The following is a 26,661-nucleotide window of genomic DNA, read 5'->3' on the forward strand; positions in this document are numbered from 1 at the left end:
GCTCTGAGGAATAGCAGTGTATTAGTCTAGCTCTGAGGACTAGTAGTCTATTAGTCTAGCTCTGAGGATTAGTAGTCTATTAGTCTAGCTCTCAGGACTAGTAGTGTATTAGTCTACTCTGAGGACTAGTAGTCTATTAGTCTAGCCCTGAGGACTAGTAGTCTATTAGTCTAGCTCTGAGGACTAGTAGTCTATTAGTCTAGCTCTGAGGACAAGCAGTCTATTAGTCTAGCTCTGAGGATTAGTAGTCTATTAGTCTAGCTCTGAGGACTAGTAGTGTATTAGTCTACTCTGAGGACTAGTAGTCTATTAGTCTAGCCCTGAGGACTAGTAGTCTATTAGTCTAGCTCTGATGACTAGTCGTCTATTAGTCTAGCTCTGAGGACTAGTAGTCTATTAGTCTAGCTCTGATGACTAGTCGTCTATTAGTCTAGCTCTGAGGACTAGCAGTCTATTAGTCTAGCTCTGAGGACTAGTAGTCTATTAGTCTAGCTCTGAGGACTAGCAGTCTATTAGTCTAGTTCTGAGGACTAGCAGTCTATTAGTCTAGCTCTGAGGACTAGTAGTCCATTTGTAGTCTATTTTTCTCTCTTTGGATCTGTTATATGTATTGTAGATTTCAGCTGTAGGAGAAAAATCTGTATTCGGAATACTGTATATGCAATGTGATATGGATACGACAGATGTGTCATATATTGAACTTCTTGCCTGTTGTATTCTCATGCTGCATCAATAAAAAGGTTTTTTGTAAAAAGGGTGTGAACATTTGTCTTTGGGTTTCTTAATAATTGAGACGAGTGACAGAGCTGATGGTGCGACTGTATATCGTTACCAGACATCAGTTCCAGGACCAGAGGGAGTAACAAGAGACACATTCATCAGAAGAGCTCATTGGTCATCTGATATTGTACAACGAGATCTCCTTGTATGTGGGGTGATCTTGCCATCCTCAATCAATGACACATGAAAGGAATGCGTAAAACTGAGACTGGAGAAATAAGATCAATAATCCCTGTAATGTGCAGACCTGAACTGACATACTGAGCGGCCAGCGACTTTTCTCCAAGCTGGACTGATTTCATTATTCAGCATCAGTTCTGCTTGTAGAATTTCCAACACTCTGAACGCTTCAACAAGCCAAACACTTAAAGGACAACAGTAGTGATAGAGATGTGGAAGCTGCCATATGTATTTCCTTTGAAGCAATACCAGTTGCCTGGCTGTCCTGCTGATCCTCTGCCTCTAATACTTATAGCCATAGACCCTGAACAAGCATGCAGCAGATCAGATGTTTCTGACATTGTTGTCAGATCTGACAAGAATAGCTGCATTCTTGTTTCTGGTGTCATTCAGACACTACTGCAGCCAAATAGATCAGCAGGGCTGCCAGGCAACTGGTATTGCTGAAAAGGAAATAAATATGGCAGCCTCCATATCCCTCTCACTACAGTAGTCCTTTGAGAGGACAGTTGTCCTTTGAGTGTCTCTGCAGCTGCAGAGGGTGGGGAGGAGTCAGCATTTCCCACACCCAGAACATCAATCATCTCAATCTCTGTGTGTGATTGCAGATGTCTGTCAAAGAATCACGTCCCAGGAAATCGGTTTCCCACACTCAGGATTTAGGCTTCTTTCCTATGTGAGATCTCTGGTGTCTCTTAAAATTGGAAATCAAAGAAAAACATTTCCCACACTCAGGACACGAATAAGGTTTCTCCCCTGTGTGCGATCTCTGGTGTAACCTAAGAGTGGTATTCTTGGAAAAACATTTCCCACACTCGGGACATGAATGTGGCTTCTCACCTGTATGGATTTGCAGATGTGCATTGATGTCACACAGCTTTGAGAAACATTTCCCACACTCAGGACAGCAATACGGCTTCTCTCCTGTGTGAGTCCTTAGATGAAGCGTGAGGAGTGACTTCCGGATAAAGCCTTTCCCACACTCAGGACATACATGTTGCTTTTTGCCACTGTGATGCTGCATATGTCTGATTAAGCTTCCTGTCTCTGCAAAACGTTTCCCACACTCAGAACATATAAAGGGCTTCTCACCAGTGTGAGACCTTTGATGAATACTGAGGGCTGACTTCACGGGGTATGATTTCCCACACTCAGAACATACATAGGGCCTCGCGCCGTTGTGATGTCGTGCCTGATGTACCCGGAGATCCTGCTTCACAGGAAACTGTTTCCCACACTCAGTACATGAAAAAGGCTTCTCACCCGTATGAAACAGCTGATGTGTCTTTAAGCTGGATTTTATAGAGAAACATTTCCCACACACGGAACATGAAAATGGCTTCTCGCCTGTGTGGGTTAGTAGATGAGTTCTGACACTTGATTTGCGGTCAAAGCATTTCCCACACTCAGGACAAGGAAAAGGCTTCTCCCCTGTGTGTTTTCGCCGGTGTATTTCGAGGTAAGATGAATGGCTAAATCGTTTACCACACTCAGAACACAAATACGGCTTCTCCCCAGTGTGAGTCCTCTGATGCCTTTCAAGGGCTGATTTACAGTCAAAGTATTTCCCACACTCAGGACATGAAAACAGATTTTCACCTGTGTGATGTCGCAAATGGACATTGAGGTCTGAAGAACATCTGAAACATTTCCCACACTCGGAACATGAAAATGGCTTCTCACCTGTGTGAGATCTCAGATGCTTTTCAAGCCTGCACTTATGAGCAAAACATTTCCCACACTCAGAACATGGAAACGGCTTCTCACCTGTGTGAGATTTCAGATGCTTTTCAAGCCTGCATTTATGAACAAAACATTTCCCACACTCAGCACAGGGAAATCTCTTCTCTCGTTGGGCTTTGACACGAGGACCCCCAGGGAAAATGGGGATTCTATCTGTACTGTGAACTTCTGAATGGACAGTTGTCGTATGAGAGATTCCATCTGAAGAATTGTCTCTGAGATCATCATCAACCTTTTTACAGTTTGTGGATACAGACAGACGAGTCTCTGAGAGGTTCCTGATGCCGGGACTCCGTGCTGCAAATAGAGAAACATCATCACTTCCTGTTGTGAGGAAAATAACAGTTATCAGCCTGATAGAAAACTTAAGAGGCTAGAAAGGCAAGTCAGTATACTGTGACAATTTATGTGTGATGTGTAATGTGACTGCACAATGTGCCTGTAATGAGGTATAAACACACTATGTACACAGGGAATGTGAGGAGTAATAGGGGTGTGATGTGTGTAATGTGACTGCACAGTGTGCCTGTAATGAGGTATAACCACACTATGTACACAGGGAATGTGAGAAGTAATAGGGGTGTGACATGTGTAATGTGACTGCACAGTGTGCCTGTAATGAGGTATAAACACACTATGTACACAGGGAATGTGAGGAGTAATAGTAATAGGGGTGTGATGTGTGTAATGTGACTGCACAGTGTGCCTGTAATGAGGTATAAACACACTATGTACACAGGGAATGTGAGAAGTAATAGGGGTGTGATGTGTGTAATGTGACTGCACAGTGTGCCTGTAATGAGGTATAAACACACTATGTACACAGGGAATGTGAGAAGTAATAGGGGTGTGACATGTGTAATGTGACTGCACAGTGTGCCTGTAATGAGGTATAAACACACTATGTACACAGGGAATGTGAGGAGTAATAGGGGTGTGATGTGTAATGTGACTGCACAGTGTGCCTGTAATGAGGTATAAACACACTATGTACACAGGGAATGTGAGAAGTAATAGGGGTGTGACCTGTGTAATGTGACTGCACAGTGTGCCTGTAATGAGGTATAAACACACTATGTACACAGGGAATGTGAGGAGTAATAGGGGTGTGATGTGTAATGTGACTGCATAGTGTGCCTGTAATGAGGTATAAACACACTATGTACACAGGGAATGTGAGAAGTAATAGGGGTGTGATGTGTGTAATGTGACTGCACTGTGTGTCTGTAATGAGGTATAAACACACTATGTACACAGGGAATGTGAGAAGTAATAGGGGTGTGATGTGTGTAATGTGACTGCACAGTGTGCCTGTAATGAGGTATAAGCACACTATGTACACAGGGAATGTGAGAAGTAATAGGGGTGTGATGTGTGTAATGTGACTGCACAATGTGCCTGTAATGAGGTCTAAACACACTATGTACACAGGGAATGTGAGAAGTAATAGGAGTGTGATGTGTAATGTGACTGCACAGTGTGCCTGTAATGAGGTATAAACACACTATGTACACATGGAATGTGAGAAGTAATAGGGATGTGATGTGTAATGTGACTGCACAGTGTGCCTGTAATGAGGTATAAACACACTATGTACACAGGGAATGTGAGGAGTAATAGGGGTGTGATGTGTGTAATGTGACTGCACAGTGTGCCTGTAATGAGGTATAAACATACTATGTACACAGGGAATGTGAGAAGTAATAGGGGTGTGATGTGTAATGTGACTGCACAGTGTGCCTGTAATGAGGTATAAACACACTATGTACACAGGGAATGTGAGAAGTAATAGGGGTGTTATGTGTGTAATGTGACTGCACAGTGTGCCTGTAATGGGGTATAAACACACTATGTACACAGGGAGTGTGAGAAGTAATAGGGGTGTGATGTGTGTTATGTGACTGCACAGTGTGCCTGTAATGAGGTATAAACACACTATGTACACAGGGAATGTGAGAAGTAATAGTGGTGTGATGTGTAATGTGACTGCACAGTGTGCCTGTAATGAGGTATAAACACACTATGTACACAGGGAATGTGAGGAGTAATAGGAGTGTGATGTGTAATGTGACTGCACAGTGTGTCTGTAATGAGGTATAAACACACTATGTACACAGGGAATGTGAGAAGTAATAGGAGTGTGATGTGTAATGTGACTGCACAGTGTGTCTGTAATGAGGTAAAAACACACTAAGTACACAGGAAATGTGAGAAGGAATAGGGGTGTGATGTGTAATGTGACTGCACAGTGTGCCTGTAATGAGGTATAAACACACTATGTACATAGGGAATGTGAGAATAGGGGTTAGATGTGTGTAATGTGATTGCACAGTGTGCCTGTACTGAGGTATAAACACACTATGTACACAAAGAATGTAAGGAGTAATAGGGGTGTGATGTGTGTAATGTGACTGCACAGTGTGCCTGTAATGAGGTATAAACACACTATGTACACGGGGAATGTGAGGAGTAATAGGGGTGTGATGTGTAATGTGACTGCACAGTGTGTCTGTAATGGGGTATAAACAAACTATGCACACAGGGAATGTGAGAAGTAATAGGGGTGTGATTTGTGTAATGTGACTGCACAGTGTGCCTGTAATGAGGTATAAACACACTATGTACACAGGGAATGTAAGGAGTAATAGGGGTGTGATGTGTGTAATGTGGCAGCACAGTGTGCCTGTAATGAGGTTTAAACACACAATGTACACAGGGAATGTGAGGAGTAATAGGGGTGTGATGTGTAATGTGACTGCACAGTGTGCCTGTAATGAGGTATAAACACACTATGTACACAGGGAATGTGAGAAGTAATAGGGGTGTGATGTGTGTAATGTGGCAGCACAGTGTGCATGTAATGAGGTATAAACACACTATGTACACAGGGAATGTGAGAAGTAATAGGGGTGTGATGTGTGTAATGTGACTGCACAGTGTGCCTGTAATGAGGCATAAACACACTATGTACACAGGGAATGTGAGAAGTAAAAGGGGTGTGATGTGTGTAATGTGACTGCACAGTGTGCCTGTAATGAGGTGTAAACACACTATGTACACAGGGAATGTGAGAAGAAATAGGGGTGTGATGTGTGTAATGTGACTGCACAGTGTGCCTGTAATGAGGTATAAACACACTATGTACACAGGGAATGTGAGAAGAAATAGGGGTGTGATGTGTGTAATGTGACTGCACAGTGTGCCTGTAATGAGGTATAAACACACTATGTACACAGGGAATGTGAGAAGTAATATGGGTGTGATGTGTGTAATGTGGCTGCACAGTGTGCCTGTAATGAGGTATAAACACACTATGTACACAGGGAATGTGAGGAGTAATAGGGGTGTGATGTGTGTATTGTGACTGCACAGTGTGCCTGTAATGAGGTATAAACACACTATGTACACAGGGAATGTGAGAAGTAATAGTGGTGTGATGTGTAATGTGACTGCACAGTGTGCCTGTAATGAGGTATAAACACACTATGTACATAGGGAATGTGAGAATAGGGGTTAGATGTGTGTAATGTGATTGCACAGTGTGCCTGTACTGAGGTATAAACACACTATGTACACAGGGAATGTGAGGAGTAATAGGGGTGTGATGTGTGTAATGTGACTGCACAGTGTGCCTGTAATGAGGTATAAACACACTATGTACACAGGGAATGTGAGGAGTAATAGGGGTGTGATGTGTGTAATGTGATTGCACAGTGTGCCTGTACTGAGGTATAAACACACTATGTACACAGGGAATGTGAGGAGTAATAGGGGTGTGATGTGTGTAATGTGACTGCACAGTGTGCCTGTAATGAGGTATAAACACACTATGTACACAGAGAATGTGAGAAGTAATAGGGGTGTGATGTGTGTAATGTGACTGCACAGTGTGTCTGTAATGGGGTATAAACAAACTATGCACACAGGGAATGTGAGAAGTAATAGGGGTGTGATTTGTGTAATGTGACTGCACAGTGTGCCTGTAATGAGGTATAAACACACTATGTACACAGGGAATGTGCAAAGTAATAGGGGTGTGATGTGTGTAATGTGACTGCACAATGTGCCTGTAATGAGGTATAAACACACTATGTACACAGGGAATGTGAGAAGTAATAGGGGTGTGATGTGTAATGTGACTGCACAGTGTGCCTGTAATGAGGTATAAACACACTATGTACACAGGGAATGTGAGGAGTAATAGGGGTGTGATGTGTAATGTGACTGCACTGTGTGCCTGTAATGAGGTATAAACACACTATGTACACAGGGAATGTGAGAAGTAATAGGGGTGTGATGTGTAATGTGACTGCACAGTGTGCCTGTAATGAGGTATAAACACACTATGTACACAGGGAATGTGAGAAGAAATAGGGGTGTGATGTGTGTAATGTGACTGCACAGTGTGCCTGTAATGAGGTATAAACACACTATATACACAGGGAATGTGAGAAGTAATATGGGTGTGATGTGTGTAATGTGGCTGCACAGTGTGCCTGTAATGAGGTATAAACACACTATGTACACAGGGAATGTGAGAAGTAATAGGGGTGTGATGTGTGTAATGTGACTGCACAGTGTGTCTGTAATGAGGTATAAACGCACTATGTACACAGGGAATGTGAGAATAGGGGTTAGATGTGTGTAATGTGACTGCACAGTGTGCCTGTAATGAGGTATAAACACACTATGTACACAGGGAATGTGAGAAGAAATAGGGGTGTGATGTGTGTAATGTGACTGCACAGTGTGCCTGTAATGAGGTATAAACACACTATGTACACAGGGAATGTGAGAAGTAATAGGGGTGTGATGTGTAATGTGGCAGCACAGTGTGCCTGTAATAAGGTATAAACACACTATGTACACAGGGAATGTGAGGAGTAATAGGGGTGTGATGTGTGTAATGTGACTGCACAGTGTGTCTGTAATGAGGTATAAACACACTATGTACACAGGGAATGTGAGAATAGGGGTTAGATGTGTGTAATGTGACTGCACAGTGTGCCTGTAATGAGGTATAAACACACTATGTACACAGGGAATGTGAGAAGTAATAGGGGTGTGATGTGTAATATGACTGCACAGTGTGCCTGTAATGAGGTATAAACACACTATGTACACAGGGAATGTGAGGAGTAATAGGGGTGTGATGTATAATGTGGCTGCACAGTGTGCCTGTAATGAGGTATAAACACACTATGTACACTGGGAATGTGAGAAGTAATAGGGGTGTGATGTGTGTAATGTGGCTGCACAGTGTGCCTGTAATGAGGTATAAACACACTATGTGCACAGGGAATGTGAGAAGTAATAGGAGTGTGATGTGTGTAATTTGACTGCACAGTGTGCCTGTAATGAGGTATAAACACACTATGTACACAGGGAATGTGAGAAGTAATAGGGGAGTGATGTGTGCAATGTGACTGCGCAGTGTGCCTGTAATGAGGTATAAACACACTATGTACACAGGGAATGTGAGAAGTAATAGGGGTGTGATGTGTAATGTGACTGCACAGTGTGCCTGTAATGAGCTATAAACACACTATGTACACAGGGAATGTGAGAAGTAATAGGAGTGTGATGTGTAATGTGACTGCACAGTGTGCCTGTAATGAGGTATAAACACACTATGTACACAGGGAATGTGAGAAGTAATAGGGGTGTGATGTGTAATGTGACTGCACAGTGTGCCTGTAATGAGGTATAAACACACTATGTACACAGGGAATGTGAGAAGTAATAGGGGTGTGATGTGTGTAATGTGACTGCAGGGTGTGCCTGTAATGAGGTATAAACACACTATGTACACAGGGAATGTGAGAAGTAATAGGGGTGTGATGTGTGTAATGTGACTGCACAGTGTGCCTGTAATGAGGTATAAACACACTATGTACACAGGGAATGTGAGAAGTAATAGGGGTGTGATGTGTGTAATGTGACTGCACAGTGTGCCTGTAATGAGGTATAAACACACTATGTACACAGGGAGTGTGAGAAGTAATAGGGGTGTGATGTGTGTAATGTGACTGCACAGTGTGCCTGTAATGAGGTATAAACACACTATGTACACAGGGAATGTGAGGAGTAATAGGGGTGTGATGTGTAATGTGACTGCACAGTGTGCCTGTAATGAGGTATAACACACTATGTACACAGGGAATGTGAGAGGTAATAGGGGTGTGATGTGTGTAATGTGGCTGCACAGTGTGCCTGTAATGAGGTATAAACACACTATGTACACAGGGAATGTGAGAAGTAATAGTGGTGTGATGTGTAATGTGACTGCACAGTGTGCCTGTAATGAGGTATAAACACACTATGTACACAGGGAATGTGAGAAGTAATAGGAGTGTGATGTGTAATGTGACTGCACAGTGTGTCTGTAATGAGGTATAAACACACTAAGTACACAGGGAATGTGAGAAGGAATAGGGGTGTGATGTGTAATGTGACTGCACAGTGTGCCTGTAATGAGGTATAAACACACTATGTACATAGGGAATGTGAGAATAGGGGTTAGATGTGTGTAATGTGATTGCACAGTGTGCCTGTATTGAGGTATAAACACACTATGTACACAGGGAATGTAAGGAGTAATAGGGGTGTGATGTGTGTAATGTGACTGCACAGTGTGTCTGTAATGAGGTATAAACACACTATGTACACAGGGAATGTGAGAAGTAATAGGGGTGTGATTTGTGTAATGTGACTGCACAGTGTGCCTGTAATGAGGTATAAACACACTATGTACACAGGGAATGTGAGAAGTAATAGGGGTGTGATGTGTGTAATGTGGCAGCACAGTGTGCCTGTAATGAGGTATAAACACACAATGTACACAGGGAATGTGAGGAGTAATAGGGGTGTGATGTGTAATGTGACTGCACAGTGTGCCTGTAATGAGGTATAAACACACTATGTACACAGGGAATGTGAGAAGTAATAGGGGTGTGATGTGTGTAATGTGGCAGCACAGTGTGCATGTAATGAGGTATAAACACACTATGTACACAGGGAATGTGAGAAGTAATAGGGGTGTGATGTGTGTAATGTGACTGCACAGTGTGCCTGTAATGAGGTATAAACACACTATGTACACAGGGAATGTGAGAAGTAATAGGGGTGTGATGTGTAATGTGACTGCACAGTGTGCCTGTAATGAGGTATAAACACACTATGTACACAGGGAGTGTGAGAAGAAATAGGGGTGTGATGTGTGTAATGTGACTGCACAGTGTGCCTGTAATGAGGTATAAACACACTATGTACACAGGGAATGTGAGAAGTAATATGGGTGTGATGTGTGTAATGTGGCTGCACAGTGTGCCTGTAATGAGGTATAAACACACTATGTACACAGGGAATGTGAGAAGTAATAGGGGTGTGATGTGTGTAATGTGACTGCACAGTGTGCCTGTAATGAGGTAAAAACACACTATGTACACAGGGAATGTGAGAAGTAATAGTGGTGTGATGTGTAATGTGACTGCACAGTGTGCCTGTAATGAGGTATAAACACACTATGTACACAGGGAATGTGAGGAGTAATAGGGGTGTGATGTGTGTATTGTGACTGCACAGTGTGCCTGTAATGAGGTATAAACACACTATGTACACAGGGAATGTGAGAAGTAATAGTGGTGTGATGTGTAATGTGACTGCACAGTGTGCCTGTAATGAGGTATAAACACACTATGTACACAGGGAATGTGAGAGGTAATAGGGGTGTGATGTGTAATGTGACTGCACAGTGTGCTTGTAATGAGGTATAAACACACTATGTACACAGGGAATGTGAGAAGTAATAGGAGTGTGATGTGTGTAATGTGACTGCACGGTGTGCCTGTAATGAGGTATAAACACACTATGTACACAGGGAATGTGAGAAGTAATAGGAGTGTGATGTGTAATGTGACTGCACAGTGTGTCTGTAATGAGGTATAAACACACTATGTACACAGGGAATGTGAGGAGTAATAGGAGTGTGATGTGTAATGTGACTGCACAGTGTGTCAGTAATGAGGTATAAACACACTATGTACACAGGGAATGTGAGAAGTAATAGTGGTGTGATGTGTAATGTGACTGCACAGTGTGCCTGTAATGAGGTATAAACACACTATGTACACAGGGAATGTGAGAGGTAATAGGGGTGTGATGTGTAATGTGACTGCACAGTGTGCTTGTAATGAGGTATAAACACACTATGTACACAGGGAATGTGAGAAGTAATAGGAGTGTGATGTGTGTAATGTGACTGCACGGTGTGCCTGTAATGAGGTATAAACACACTATGTACACAGGGAATGTGAGAAGTAATAGGAGTGTGATGTGTAATGTGACTGCACAGTGTGTCTGTAATGAGGTATAAACACACTATGTACACAGGGAATGTGAGGAGTAATAGGAGTGTGATGTGTAATGTGACTGCACAGTGTGTCAGTAATGAGGTATAAACACACTATGTACACAGGGAATGTGAGAAGTAATAGGAGTGTGATGTGTAATGTGACTGCACAGTGTGTCTGTAATGAGGTATAAACACACTAAGTACACAGGGAATGTGAGAAGGAATAGGGGTGTGATGTTTAATGTGACTGCACAGTGTGCCTGTAATGAGGTATAAACACACTATGTACATAGGGAATGTGAGAATAGGGGTTAGATGTGTGTAATGTGATTGCACAGTGTGCCTGTACTGAGGTATAAACACACTATGTACACAGGGAATGTGAGGAGTAATAGGGGTGTGATGTGTGTAATGTGACTGCACAGTGTGTCTGTAATGGGGTATAAACAAACTATGCACACAGGGAATGTGAGAAGTAATAGGGGTGTGATTTGTGTAATGTGACTGCACAGTGTGCCTGTAATGAGGTATAAACACACTATGTACACAGGGAATGTGAGAAGTAATAGGGGTGTGATGTGTGTAATGTGGCAGCACAGTGTGCCTGTAATGAGGTATAAACACACAATGTACACAGGGAATGTGAGGAGTAATAGGGGTGTGATGTGTAATGTGACTGCACAGTGTGCCTGTAATGAGGTGAAAGCACACTATGAACACAGGGAATGTGAGAAGTAATAGGGGTGTGATGTGTGTAATGTGGCAGCACAGTGTGCATGTAATGAGGTATAAACACACTATGTACACAGGGAATGTGCGAAGTAATAGGGGTGTGATGTGTGTAGTGTGACTGCACAATGTGCCTGTAATGAGGTATAAACACACTATGTACACAGGGAATGTGAGAAGTAATAGGGGTGTGATGTGTAATGTGACTGCACAGTGTGCCTGTAATGAGGTATAAACACACTATGTACACAGGGAATGTGAGGAGTAATAGGGGTGTGATGTGTAATGTGACTGCACTGTGTGCCTGTAATGAGGTATAAACACACTATGTACACAGGGAATGTGAGAAGAAATAGGGGTGTGATGTGTGTAATGTGACTGCACAGTGTGCCTGTAATGAGGTATAAACACACTATATACACAGGGAATGTGAGAAGTAATATGGGTGTGATGTGTGTAATGTGGCTGCACAGTGTGCCTGTAATGAGGTATAAACACACTATGTACACAGGGAATGTGAGGAGTAATAGGGGTGTGATGTGTGTAATGTGACTGCACAGTGTGTCTGTAATGAGGTATAAACACACTATGTACACAGGGAATGTGAGAATAGGGGTTAGATGTGTGTAATGTGACTGCACAGTGTGCCTGTAATGAGGTATAAACACACTATGTACACAGGGAATGTGAGAAGTAATAGGGGTGTGATGTGTAATGTGACTGCACAGTGTGCCTGTAATGAGGTATAAACACACTATGTACACAGGGAGTGTGAGAAGAAATAGGGGTGTGATGTGTGTAATGTGACTGCACAGTGTGCCTGTAATGAGGTATAAACACACTATGTACACAGGGAATGTGAGAAGTAATATGGGTGTGATGTGTGTAATGTGGCTGCACAGTGTGCCTGTAATGAGGTATAAACACACTATGTACACAGGGAATGTGAGAAGTAATAGGGGTGTGATGTGTGTAATGTGACTGCACAGTGTGCCTGTAATGAGGTATAAACACACTATGTACACAGGGAATGTGAGAAGTAATAGGGGTGTGATGTGTGTAATGTGGCAGCACAGTGTGCATGTAATGAGGTATAAACACACTATGTACACAGGGAATGTGAGAAGTAATAGGGGTGTGATGTGTGTAATGTGACTGCACAGTGTGCCTGTAATGAGGTATAAACACACTATGTACACAGGGAATGTGAGAAGTAATAGGGGTGTGATGTGTAATGTGACTGCACAGTGTGCCTGTAATGAGGTATAAACACACTATGTACACAGGGAGTGTGAGAAGAAATAGGGGTGTGATGTGTGTAATGTGACTGCACAGTGTGCCTGTAATGAGGTATAAACACACTATGTACACAGGGAATGTGAGAAGTAATATGGGTGTGATGTGTGTAATGTGGCTGCACAGTGTGCCTGTAATGAGGTATAAACACACTATGTACACAGGGAATGTGAGAAGTAATAGGGGTGTGATGTGTGTAATGTGACTGCACAGTGTGCCTGTAATGAGGTATAAACACACTATGTACACAGGGAATGTGAGAAGTAATAGTGGTGTGATGTGTAATGTGACTGCACAGTGTGCCTGTAATGAGGTATAAACACACTATGTACACAGGGAATGTGAGGAGTAATAGGGGTGTGATGTGTGTATTGTGACTGCACAGTGTGCCTGTAATGAGGTATAAACACACTATGTACACAGGGAATGTGAGAAGTAATAGTGGTGTGATGTGTAATGTGACTGCACAGTGTGCCTGTAATGAGGTATAAACACACTATGTACACAGGGAATGTGAGAGGTAATAGGGGTGTGATGTGTAATGTGACTGCACAGTGTGCTTGTAATGAGGTATAAACACACTATGTACACAGGGAATGTGAGAAGTAATAGGAGTGTGATGTGTGTAATGTGACTGCACGGTGTGCCTGTAATGAGGTATAAACACACTATGTACACAGGGAATGTGAGAAGTAATAGGAGTGTGATGTGTAATGTGACTGCACAGTGTGTCTGTAATGAGGTATAAACACACTATGTACACAGGGAATGTGAGGAGTAATAGGAGTGTGATGTGTAATGTGACTGCACAGTGTGTCAGTAATGAGGTATAAACACACTATGTACACAGGGAATGTGAGAAGTAATAGTGGTGTGATGTGTAATGTGACTGCACAGTGTGCCTGTAATGAGGTATAAACACACTATGTACACAGGGAATGTGAGAGGTAATAGGGGTGTGATGTGTAATGTGACTGCACAGTGTGCTTGTAATGAGGTATAAACACACTATGTACACAGGGAATGTGAGAAGTAATAGGAGTGTGATGTGTGTAATGTGACTGCACGGTGTGCCTGTAATGAGGTATAAACACACTATGTACACAGGGAATGTGAGAAGTAATAGGAGTGTGATGTGTAATGTGACTGCACAGTGTGTCTGTAATGAGGTATAAACACACTATGTACACAGGGAATGTGAGGAGTAATAGGAGTGTGATGTGTAATGTGACTGCACAGTGTGTCAGTAATGAGGTATAAACACACTATGTACACAGGGAATGTGAGAAGTAATAGGAGTGTGATGTGTAATGTGACTGCACAGTGTGTCTGTAATGAGGTATAAACACACTAAGTACACAGGGAATGTGAGAAGGAATAGGGGTGTGATGTTTAATGTGACTGCACAGTGTGCCTGTAATGAGGTATAAACACACTATGTACATAGGGAATGTGAGAATAGGGGTTAGATGTGTGTAATGTGATTGCACAGTGTGCCTGTACTGAGGTATAAACACACTATGTACACAGGGAATGTGAGGAGTAATAGGGGTGTGATGTGTGTAATGTGACTGCACAGTGTGTCTGTAATGGGGTATAAACAAACTATGCACACAGGGAATGTGAGAAGTAATAGGGGTGTGATTTGTGTAATGTGACTGCACAGTGTGCCTGTAATGAGGTATAAACACACTATGTACACAGGGAATGTGAGAAGTAATAGGGGTGTGATGTGTGTAATGTGGCAGCACAGTGTGCCTGTAATGAGGTATAAACACACAATGTACACAGGGAATGTGAGGAGCAATAGGGGTGTGATGTGTAATGTGACTGCACAGTGTGCCTGTAATGAGGTGAAAGCACACTATGAACACAGGGAATGTGAGAAGTAATAGGGGTGTGATGTGTGTAATGTGGCAGCACAGTGTGCATGTAATGAGGTATAAACACACTATGTACACAGGGAATGTGCGAAGTAATAGGGGTGTGATGTGTGTAGTGTGACTGCACAATGTGCCTGTAATGAGGTATAAACACACTATGTACACAGGGAATGTGAGAAGTAATAGGGGTGTGATGTGTAATGTGACTGCACAGTGTGCCTGTAATGAGGTATAAACACACTATGTACACAGGGAATGTGAGGAGTAATAGGGGTGTGATGTGTAATGTGACTGCACTGTGTGCCTGTAATGAGGTATAAACACACTATGTACACAGGGAATGTGAGAAGAAATAGGGGTGTGATGTGTGTAATGTGACTGCACAGTGTGCCTGTAATGAGGTATAAACACACTATATACACAGGGAATGTGAGAAGTAATATGGGTGTGATGTGTGTAATGTGGCTGCACAGTGTGCCTGTAATGAGGTATAAACACACTATGTACACAGGGAATGTGAGGAGTAATAGGGGTGTGATGTGTGTAATGTGACTGCACAGTGTGTCTGTAATGAGGTATAAACACACTATGTACACAGGGAATGTGAGAATAGGGGTTAGATGTGTGTAATGTGACTGCACAGTGTGCCTGTAATGAGGTATAAACACACTATGTACACAGGGAATGTGAGAAGTAATAGGGGTGTGATGTGTGTAATGTGGCAGCACAGTGTGCCTGTAATGAGGTATAAACACACTATGTACACAGGGAATGTGAGAAGTAATAGGGGTGTGATGTGTGTAATGTGACTGCACAGTGTACCTGTAATGAGGTATAAACACACTATGTACACAGGGAATGTGAGGAGTAATAGGGGTGTGATGTGTGTAATGTGACTGCATAGTGTGCCTGTAATGAGGTATAAACACACTATGTACACAGGGAATGTGAGAAGTAATAGGGGTGTGATGTGTGTAATGTGACTGCACAGTGTGCCTGTAATGAGGTATAAACACACTATGTACACAGGGAATGTGAGGAGTAATAGGGGTGTGATGTGTGTAATGTGGCAGCACAGTGTGCCTGTAATAAGGTATAAACACACTATGTACACAGGGAATGTGAGGAGTAATAGGGGTGTGATGTGTGTAATGTGACTGCACAGTGTGTCTGTAATGAGGTATAAACACACTATGTACACAGGGAATGTGAGAATAGGGGTTAGATGTGTGTAATGTGACTGCACAGTGTGCCTGTAATGAGGTATAAACACACTATGTACACAGGGAATGTGAGAAGTAATAGGGGTGTGATGTGTAATATGACTGCACAGTGTGCCTGTAATGAGGTATAAACACACTATGTACACAGGGAATGTGAGGAGTAATAGGGGTGTGATGTATAATGTGGCTGCACAGTGTGCCTGTAATGAGGTATAAACACACTATGTACACTGGGAATGTGAGAAGTAATAGGGGTGTGATGTGTGTAATGTGACTGCACTGTGTGCCTGTAATGAGGTATAAACACACTATGTACACAGGGAATGTGAGAAGTAATAGGGGTGAGACCTGTGTAATGTGACTGCACAGTGTGCCTGTAATGAGGTATAAACACACTATGTACACAGGGAATGTGAGGAGTAATAGGGGTGTGATGTGTAATGTGACTGCATAGTGTGCCTGTAATGAGGTATAAACACACTATGTACACAGGGAATGTGAGAAGTAATAGGGGTGTGATGTGTGTAATGTGACTGCACAGTGTGCCTGTAATGAGGTATAAACACACTATGTACACAGGGAATGTGAGAAGTAATAGGGGTGTGACATGTGTAATGTGACTGCACAGTGTGCCTGTAATGAGGTATAAACACACTATGTACACAGGGAATGTGAGGAGTAATAGGGGTGTGATGTGTAATGTGACTGCACAGTGTGCCTGTAATGAGGTATAAACACACTATGTACACAGGGAATGTGAGAAGTAATAGGGGTGTGACCTGTGTAATGTGACTGCACAGTGTGCCTGTAATGAGGTATAAACACACTATGTACACAGGGAATGTGAGGAGTAATAGGGGTGTGATGTGTAATGTGACTGCATAGTGTGCCTGTAATGAGGTATAAACACACTATGTACACAGGGAATGTGAGAAGTAATAGGGGTGTGATGTGTGTAATGTGACTGCACTGTGTGTCTGTAATGAGGTATAAACACACTATGTACACAGGGAATGTGAGAAGTAATAGGGGTGTGATGTGTGTAAGGTGACTGCACAGTGTGCCTGTAATGAGGTATAAGCACACTATGTACACAGGGAATGTGAGAAGTAATAGGGGTGTGATGTGTGTAATGTGACTGCACAATGTGCCTGTAATGAGGTCTAAACACACTATGTACACAGGGAATGTGAGAAGTAATAGGAGTGTGATGTGTAATGTGACTGCACAGTGTGCCTGTAATGAGGTATAAACACACTATGTACACATGGAATGTGAGAAGTAATAGGGATGTGATGTGTAATGTGACTGCACAGTGTGCCTGTAATGAGGTATAAACACACTATGTACACAGGGAATGTGAGGAGTAATAGGGGTGTGATGTGTGTAATGTGACTGCACAGTGTGCCTGTAATGAGGTATAAACATACTATGTACACAGGGAATGTGAGAAGTAATAGGGGTGTGATGTGTAATGTGACTGCACAGTGTGCCTGTAATGAGGTATAAACACACTATGTACACAGGGAATGTGAGAAGTAATAGGGGTGTTATGTGTGTAATGTGACTGCACAGTGTGCCTGTAATGGGGTATAAACACACTATGTACACAGGGAGTGTGAGAAGTAATAGGGGTGTGATGTGTGTTATGTGACTGCACAGTGTGCCTGTAATGAGGTATAAACACACTATGTACACAGGGAATGTGAGAAGTAATAGTGGTGTGATGTGTAATGTGACTGCACAGTGTGCCTGTAATGAGGTATAAACACACTATGTACACAGGGAATGTGAGAAGTAATAGGGGTGTGATATGTAATGTGACTGCACAGTGTGCCTGTAATGAGGTATAAACACACTATGTACACAGGGAATGTACGAAGTAACAGGGGTGTGATGTGTGTAATGTGACTGCACAGTGTGCCTGTAATGAGGTATAAACACACTATGTACACAGGGAATGTGAGAAGTAATAGGGGTGTGATGTGTAATGTGACTGCACAGTGTGCCTGTAATGAGGTGTAAACACACTATGTACACAGGGAATATGAGAAGCAATAGGGGTGTGATGTGTGTAATATGACTGCAGTGTGCCTGTAATGAGGTATAAACACACTATGTACACAGGGAATGTGAGAAGTAATAGGGGTGTGATGTTTGTAATGTGACTGCACAGTGTGCCTGTAATGAGGTATAAACACACTATGTACACAGGGAATGTGAGGAGTAATAGGGGTGTGATGTGTGCAATGTGACTGCACAGTGTGCCTGTAATGAGGTATAAACACACTATGTACACTGGGAATGTGAGAAGTAATAGGGGTGTGATGTGTGTAATGTGGCAGCACAGTGTGCCTGTAATGAGGTATAAATACACTATGTACACAGGGAATGTGTGAAGTAATAGGGGTGTGATGTGTGTAATGTGACTGCACAGTGTGCCTGTAATGAGGTATAACACACTATGTACACAGGGAATGTGAGGAGTAATAGGGGTGTGATGTGTGTAATGTGACTGCTCAGTGTGCCTGTAATGAGGTATAAACACACTATGTACACAGGGAATGTGAGAATTAATAGGGGTGTGATGTGTGTAATGTGACTGCACGGTGTGCCTGTAATGAGGTATAAACACACTATGTACACAGGGAATGTGAGGAGTAATAGGGGTGTGATGTGTAATGTGACTGCACTGTGTGCCTGTAATGAGGTATAAACACACTATGTACACAGGGAATGTGAGAGGTAATAGGGGTGTGATGTGTAATGTGACTGCACAGTGTGGCTGTAATGAGGTATAAACACACTATGTACACAGGGAATGTGAGAAGTAATAGGGGTGTGATGTGTAATGTGGCTGCACAGTGTGCCTGTAATGAGGTATAAACACACTATGTACACAGGTAATGTGAGGAGTAATAGGGGTGTGATGTGTAATGTGACTGCACAGTGTGCCTGTAATGAGATATAAACACACTATGTACACAGGGAATGTGAGAAGTAATGGGGGTGTGATGTGTAATGTGACTGCACAGTGTGCCTGTAATGAGGTATAAACACACTATGTACACAGGGAATGTGAGAAGTAATAGGGGTGTGATGTGTGTAATTTGACTGCACAGTGTGCCTGTAATGAGGTATAAACACACTATGTACACAGGGAATGTGAGGAGTAATAGGGGTGTGATGTGTGTAATGTGACTGCACAGTGTGGCTGTAATGAGGTATAAACACACTATGTACACGGGGAATGTGAGAAGTATTAGGGGTGTGATGTGTAATGTGGCTGCACAGTGTGCCTGTAATGAGGTATAAACACACTATGTACACAGGGAATGTGAGAAGTAATAGGGGTGTGATGTGTGTAATGTGACTGCACAGTGTGCCTGTAATGAGGTATAAACACACTATGTACACAGGGAATGTGAGAAGTAATAGGGGTGTGATGTGTGTAATGTGACTGCACAGTGTGCCTTTTAATGAGGTATAAACACACTATGTACACAGGGAATGTGAGAAGTAATAGGGGTGTGATGTGTGCAATGTGACTGCACAGTGTGCCTGTAATGAGGTATAAACACACTATATACACAGGGAATGTGAGGAGTACTAGGGTGTGATGTGTGTAATGTGACTGCACAGTGTGCCGGTAATGAGGTATAAGCAGCATACAAAGTACACATGGCATCCCTGGTTCATGTGCTAAAAGTAAGTGAATAGAAGTATTCGGCCCCCTTGAAGTTTTCCGCATTTTGTCACATTACTGCCACAAACATGAATCAATTTTATTGGAATTCCACGTGAAAGACTAACACAAAGTGGTGTACATGTGAGAAGTGTATCGAAAATCATACATGATTCCAAACATTTCTTTACAAATAAATAACTGCAAAGTGGGGTGTGCGTAATTATTCGGCCCCCTGAGTCAATACTTTGTAGAACCACTTTTTGCTGCAATTACAGCTGCCAGTCTTTTAGGGTATGTCTCTACCAGCTTTGCACATGTAGAGATTGGAATCCTTGCCCATTCTTCTTTGCTAAACAGCTCCAGCTCAGTCAGATTAGATGGACAGCGTTTGTGAACAGCAGTTTTCAGATCTTGCCACAGATTCTCGATTGGATTTAGATCTGGACTTTGACTGGGCCATTCTAACACATAGAGATGTTGTGTTTTAACCTCCCTGGCGGTCTATTAAAAACTGCCAGGGGGCAGCAGAGTCGTTTTTAAAAAAAATAAATAAAACATTTTTAAATCATGTAGCGAGCCCAGGGCCTCTGGCGATCTCCGATCAGAAAATCCCGTTCAAAGAACGGGATTTCCTGGAGGGCTTCCACCGTCGCCATGGCGACGGGCGGCATGACGTCATTGGGAGTCCCGATCTACCCCTCAGTGCTGCCTGGCACTGATTGGCCAGGCAGCGCCGGGGTCTGGGGGGGGGGGGGGGCGGCGCGGCGAGTGGCGGCGGCTAATCGGCGCCGATCAGAGTGCGCACGCAGCTAGCAAAGCGCTAGCTGCGTGTTGCAAAAAAAAAAGTGTGCAAATCGGCCCAGCAGGGCCTGAGAAATCCTCCTGCGCGGCATAGCCCGAGCTCAGCTCGGGCTTACAGCCAGGGAGGTTAAACCATTCCATTGTTGCCCTGGCTTTATGCTTAGGGTCATTGTCCTTCTGGAAGGTGAACCTCCGCCCCAGTCTCAAGTCTTTTGCAGTCTCCAAGAGGTTTTCTTCCAAGATTGCCCTGTATTTGGCTCCATCCATCTTCCCATCAACTCTGACCAGCTTCCCTGTCCCTGCTGAAGAGATGCACCCGCAGAGCATGATGCTGCCACCACCATATTTGACCGTAGGGATGGTGTGTTCAGGTGATGTGCAGTGTTAGTTTTCCGCCGCACATAGCGTTTTGCATTTTGGCCAAAAAGTTCTATTTTGGTCTCATCTGACCACAGCACTTTCTTCCACATGGTTGCTATATCCCCCACATGGCTTGTGGGAAAGTGCAAACGGGGCTTCTTATGCTTTCTGTTAACAATGTCTTTCTTCTTGCCACTCTTCCATAAAGGCCAACTTTGTGCAGTGCACGACTAATAGTTGTCCTATGGACAGAGTCTCCCACCTGAGCTGTAGATCTCTGCAGCTTGTCCAGAGTCACCATGGGCCTCTTGACTGCATTTCTGATCAGCGCTCTCCTTGTTCGGCCTGTGAGTTTAGGTGGATGGCCTTGTCTTGGTAGGTTTACAGTTGTGCCATACTCCTTCCATTTCTGAATGATCGCTTGAACAGTGCTCCGTGGGATGTTCAAGGCTTTGGAAATCTTTTTGTAGCCTAAGCCAGCTTTAAATTTCTCAATAACTTGATCCCTGACCTTTCTTGTGTGTTCTTTGGCCTTTATGGTATTGTTGCTCCCAATATTCTCTTAGACAACCTCTGAGGCCCTCACAGAGCAGCTGTATTTGTACTGACATTAGATTACACACAGGTGCACTCTATTTAGTCATTAGCACTGAACAGGCAATGTCTATAGGCAACTGACTGCACTCAGACCAAAGGGGGCCGAATAATTATGCACACACCACTTTGCAGTTATTTATTTGTAAAAAATGTTTGGAATCATGTATGATTTTCGTTCCACTTCTCACATGTACACCACTTTGTATTGGTCTTTCACATGGAATTCCAATAAAATTGATGCATGTTTGTGGCAGTAATGTGACAAAATGTGGAAAACTTCAAGGGGGCCGAATACTTTTGCAACCCACTGTAGATGGAACAAGGGAGTCTTTATTAAAAAAAACGGTTATACTGTAGACAACGCAGTATAACCGTTTTTTTTAATAAAGACTCCCTTGTTCCATCTATGAGAGTCTTCTTCTGGAGGTAAGAGACCTCCGTTACAAATTTTCCTACCATTGCATACATTTGGGTGCCTCCACCGACATGCTTTTACTTGTGTATCCAACACCTCTCTGAGGTGCCATCCCTACCACTGGGCGACACGGCCGACCAGGTTACAGGACCATAGGAGGAGAGCGACCACCCAGATCCAGAGGGTCCAGGCTACCGAGCGGAAACGTTTTTTTTCCGCATGCCAACACGGTGGTAGCAGGACTGCAACCCACCTTTGTGAGTATATATTATTCACAATTCTGTTCCTCCAAATTTTCCTAACGATACTACACCATAAGGGCTCCCCGTCTCACCTTCTCCACAGGTCGAGGAAAAATCCCCTTGCTTAAAGGGGCACCCCAGGCTGACACAGATATACTTGTTTTAACAAAGGTTTTTATTAGTAGCACAGGCAACGCGTTTCACGGGTCTGATCCCGCTTCTTCAGGCCAATAACAGCACCAAACTAAATAAAACAATCGGCAGAGGCTTCCTCATCTTTTATTTAGTTTGGCGTTGTTATTGGTCAAAAATTATTTTTCTTTTAAAACTGTTTTTAGATGCTTTTATACCACACCAGCGTGCCTCTTATACCCTTATTGTGCACCTAACGAGCTGTTTAAGTCAGTGGCCTCAGACATTCCAGATGAACTCTGGCGCATGGACAGAGCCCACAGATCCCTAGGGGGGCTTCCATCTTCCGTACAGAGGCCTAAAGACATTACTATGAAGCTAAAGAGGCCTTATTACAGGCCATCCGCAAAGCTCCTTCCATCACCTTTAAAGGGGACGAGCTTCATATCTATAATGATCTGTCACTCATCACCCTGGCAAAGCGAAGGGCTCTCAAACCTGTCACACAACTCCTGAAAGACGCAAACGTCCCCTATAAATGGGGCTTCCCCTTCCGCCTCGTAGTCAACCGCCAAGGAACGACCTTCACACTCTCAGATATTGATGATGCTCCGATGTTTCTGAAACAGATGGGTCTCAGACCTCCACCTCCTAACTTAACTCAAAATCTTAGATCTCCATCAACCTCGTCCCCTCCTACAAATGTCCGCCACATCTCAGAGTGGACAAGAGTCCCGGTTCGATCTCTGTCATACACCTAAAGATCTGAAGAAATGGAAGCACTCCCAAGTTAACTCTGCTTACTTACTGCCCTTATTACCACCGCTCCTCAACTCCTAAATCACCCTTTGACCTATTTCTCTTTTTGAAGGTATCATCCTATTGATCCACTATGATTATTGATCTTGGTTATTCACTCAAGTTTTCCTGGACTTTTTGGTCCCTGGGCTGTCACTTCCTTGTGATTCTACATGTGCCCCAGGAGATCTACACCCGAAACTTCCCGGCCCCCACAGAGATCAGACACTTTGGGGGTGATCTCGTCTAGACAACCATCTTTAGTTGTCTCTCTATGTGGCCACACTACACACAGTGGCATTTCTCTTGGTCTTCAGTATTGGTTTCCAGTTACGGTTTTGTTTATAATCTTATTTTTGAACCATGTTCTAGGGTTCTATTTTTGTATTCCTAATGAGTCACAGTGGTCGGACCTATTTGATTTCTGCAGATCTACATATGTCTTAGACTATGGTTTAACTCCTAACCTTAAATACTAAGGGCCTCAATATACCCCAGAAGAGGATTTCCCATTTGAGAGACCTCCGGGAGGATGGATATTCATATAGCCATGCTTCAAGAAACACATATTCGTAAACAAGATCCTATACGTCTAGGTGATAGGCACTACTCTGGGGTATATCTGACTTCTGGGTTGACTAAACAGGCAGGAATGGCTATTATACATGAGACAAACCTCCCTCTACAAATTACTAAAACCATTCAAGATAATGATGGGCATTTTATAATATTAACTAGTTGACATAAGCCAAAGGCTTTAGGTTTCATTCCTGCCACCCCCAGTCAGTGCGCATGCACGTGCACCTGTCCGCAGTGCGCACCCGTCAGCCCGCTGCTCGCCCACACACGACCGGCCTCCTAGCCCATCCGGCCTCCTGTCCCAACTGCTGTGTCAGTGCAGGACATGCGCAGTAGAGCAAAAGCACTGACACACGGACAGGGACACTTGTAGATTATTAGGTAGGATAGGCTCTCTAGCTTGTAAGCCACTAACTTTGGCTAATATATATGTGCCTAATGGTCAACAAATCCCCTTTCTCACTTCATTATTAACCAAACTCCATAAAGTAATGGTTGGTTCCCTTATTTTAAGAGGTGATTTCAACCTAGCCTTTTCATCTGTTAACGACAGGAGTGTTTCTGCCTCTACTTTATTGAGCTCCACACATGACAGCAGCTCACATAGGTTTAGAGCCGTAATGAGAAAATATGGCGTCCTGGACCTATGGAGAATATCCAATCCAACCTCAATTGAATTTACCTTCTTCTCCCCACCCCATGCCTCACACTCCCGTATTGACTATTTTTTTTGCCAATTCTTCCCTACTACCCCTGCTAGAAAACTCAGATATATCTCCAATGGCGTGGTCTGATCACCAGTGTGTCACACTTGGTCTTAATTGGCTTCACAGGCCCCATAAGCCACTATATTGGAGACTAAATGAGTCACTTCTTCAAGATAAACTTTTTGGTCTCTACACTTACAGATGAGCTGCAGTCATTCTTCACTACTAATATTCACTCTATCTCCTCATACAGTATGGTTTGGGAGTCAAATAAAGCCTTTATACGAGGTCTTTTCATAGCTGAAGGCAGTAGGCGAAAACACGTCCTCACAAAAACTTTTATCCCTCCAAGCTTCCCTTACCAAAGCTCAATCAACTTATAAATCCACACCCACACAAGATCACTACTCTTATATGCAACAAATAAAACAAGAAATCCGCTCTCTCCAAATGACTCAACTGGAGAAAAGTTTAAGATGGTCTAAACAACTTTTCTTCGAACGAGGCAACAAACCCCACACAATTCTAGTATGTAAATTGAACCCCAAATCTCCCAACAGATAGTCTACTCTATGAAAGATCCTGAAGGAACAGAACACTACGACCCTCAAAAAATAGCCCAGATCTTCTCAGATTAGTATGAACAACTCTATAACCTACCCAACCAATCCACTGATCCCTCTTTCCTATCTAAAGTAGATACCTTTTTACCCTCCCTTAACCTACCTAAACTGAGGCTCATCCCTATCACCGGGACTGAAATCTCAGAGGTTCTAAAATCACTCCCTTCCTTAAAGAGTCCAGGACCAGACCATCTCCCCTACTCATACTATAAAAAAAAATTGGAGTTATCCTAACACTGCACTTAGTTACCCTAGCCAATAAAATCATGAAAGGTGAATACTCACAGTATTCCCCAAAGATAGGAAAGACTCACAACGCCCCCAAAGCTACAGCCCTATATCTCTTTTGAATTCCGACCTGAAAATCATTATGAAAACAATGGCCAATCATCTCAATCCTATGCTAACCTCAATAATTAACAACGTCCAAGTCGGCTTTATATTGGGTCGTCCGGCCGGGGACAACACTAGGAAAGCAATTCACCTCATCTCACTTATGAACAGGTCTGGAAGGCCTTCTCTGCTCCTAAGTCTGGATGCAGAGAAGGCCTTCGATAGACTATCATGGCCCTTCCTCTTCCAAGTCTTGGAGCACCAAGGATTTGATGGCCCTTTTATCTCCCTTCTCCATTTCCTCTACTCCTCCCCAACCTCTACAATTAAACTCCCCTTCGCTTCTCCACGTCCTTTCACCATCCATAATGGTATGAGACAGGGGTGCCCCTTCTCACCCCTCCTTTTTGCCATCAGCATAGAGCCATTAGCCTCAGCAATTAGGCTGAACCCAAAAATCTATGGCGTCCAACATGACTATAAAATATCATTGTTTGCAGATGACATCCTACTTACTATTACAAATCCTCTAATCTCACTTCCAGCTTGACATGCTACCACATCTGAATTTGCGTCCCTTTCAAACTTCAAACTCAACCAAGATAAAACAGAAGCCCTTCCGATCAAGCTCCCCCTTGAGCTGCTTACTTCCCTAAAATCCCACTACCCCTATAAGTGGAAAACTCAAGCCCTTTAATACTTGGGGATTTACCTTACACCCACATACTCTACCATTTATAAACAAAACTATCCCTCCCTCATTCATAAAATACTTCCAAGATCTTCATAAGTGAACTGCCTACAAGATCTCCTGGATAGGTAGACTTTACTCACTGAAAATGAATATCCTACCCCGTCTACTACAACTGTTTGAGACCCGCCCAGTACAGGTTCCCTCGGCCCAGCTCTCAAGGTTACAATCTGAACTCTTAAAATTTGTCTGGAATCATAAGTGTCCTAGAGTCCTGAGATCAGTACTACTCTCCCAAAGGGAGTTGGGTGGTCTGGGCCTCCCCCATCTAAAATATTATTACTTAGCCTCTCACCTAAGGCAACTAACCGAATGGACTAACTTCAAGGTTTTCTCTAAATGGGCCCTTATCTGTGCACAAAACCTGCTCTACCTACATCTCGGAGCTTGTTCACAGGTATATACCAGGTCGCCCCCTCCGATCCTCCAACGACCTTCGCCTCACCAC

General features: G+C 43.2%; 1 protein-coding gene across 1 annotated transcript in view; it reads right to left on the reverse strand.

The window, feature by feature from the left end:
• Positions 1–1,402: 1,402 nt before the first annotated feature.
• The window catches only part of LOC137535526 (oocyte zinc finger protein XlCOF6-like), a 28,553-nt gene continuing 3,294 nt past the window's right edge, over positions 1,403–26,661 (reverse strand). Inside the window, exon 2 of the mRNA XM_068257366.1 lies at positions 1,403–3,000. Coding sequence (XP_068113467.1) covers positions 1,613–3,000 — 1,388 coding nt within the window. The 3' untranslated portion in view covers positions 1,403–1,612. The remainder of the gene's footprint in view (positions 3,001–26,661) is intronic.

This window comes from Hyperolius riggenbachi, chromosome 10, assembly GCF_040937935.1.
Source record: "Hyperolius riggenbachi isolate aHypRig1 chromosome 10, aHypRig1.pri, whole genome shotgun sequence".
Classification (NCBI taxonomy): domain Eukaryota; kingdom Metazoa; phylum Chordata; class Amphibia; order Anura; family Hyperoliidae; genus Hyperolius; species Hyperolius riggenbachi.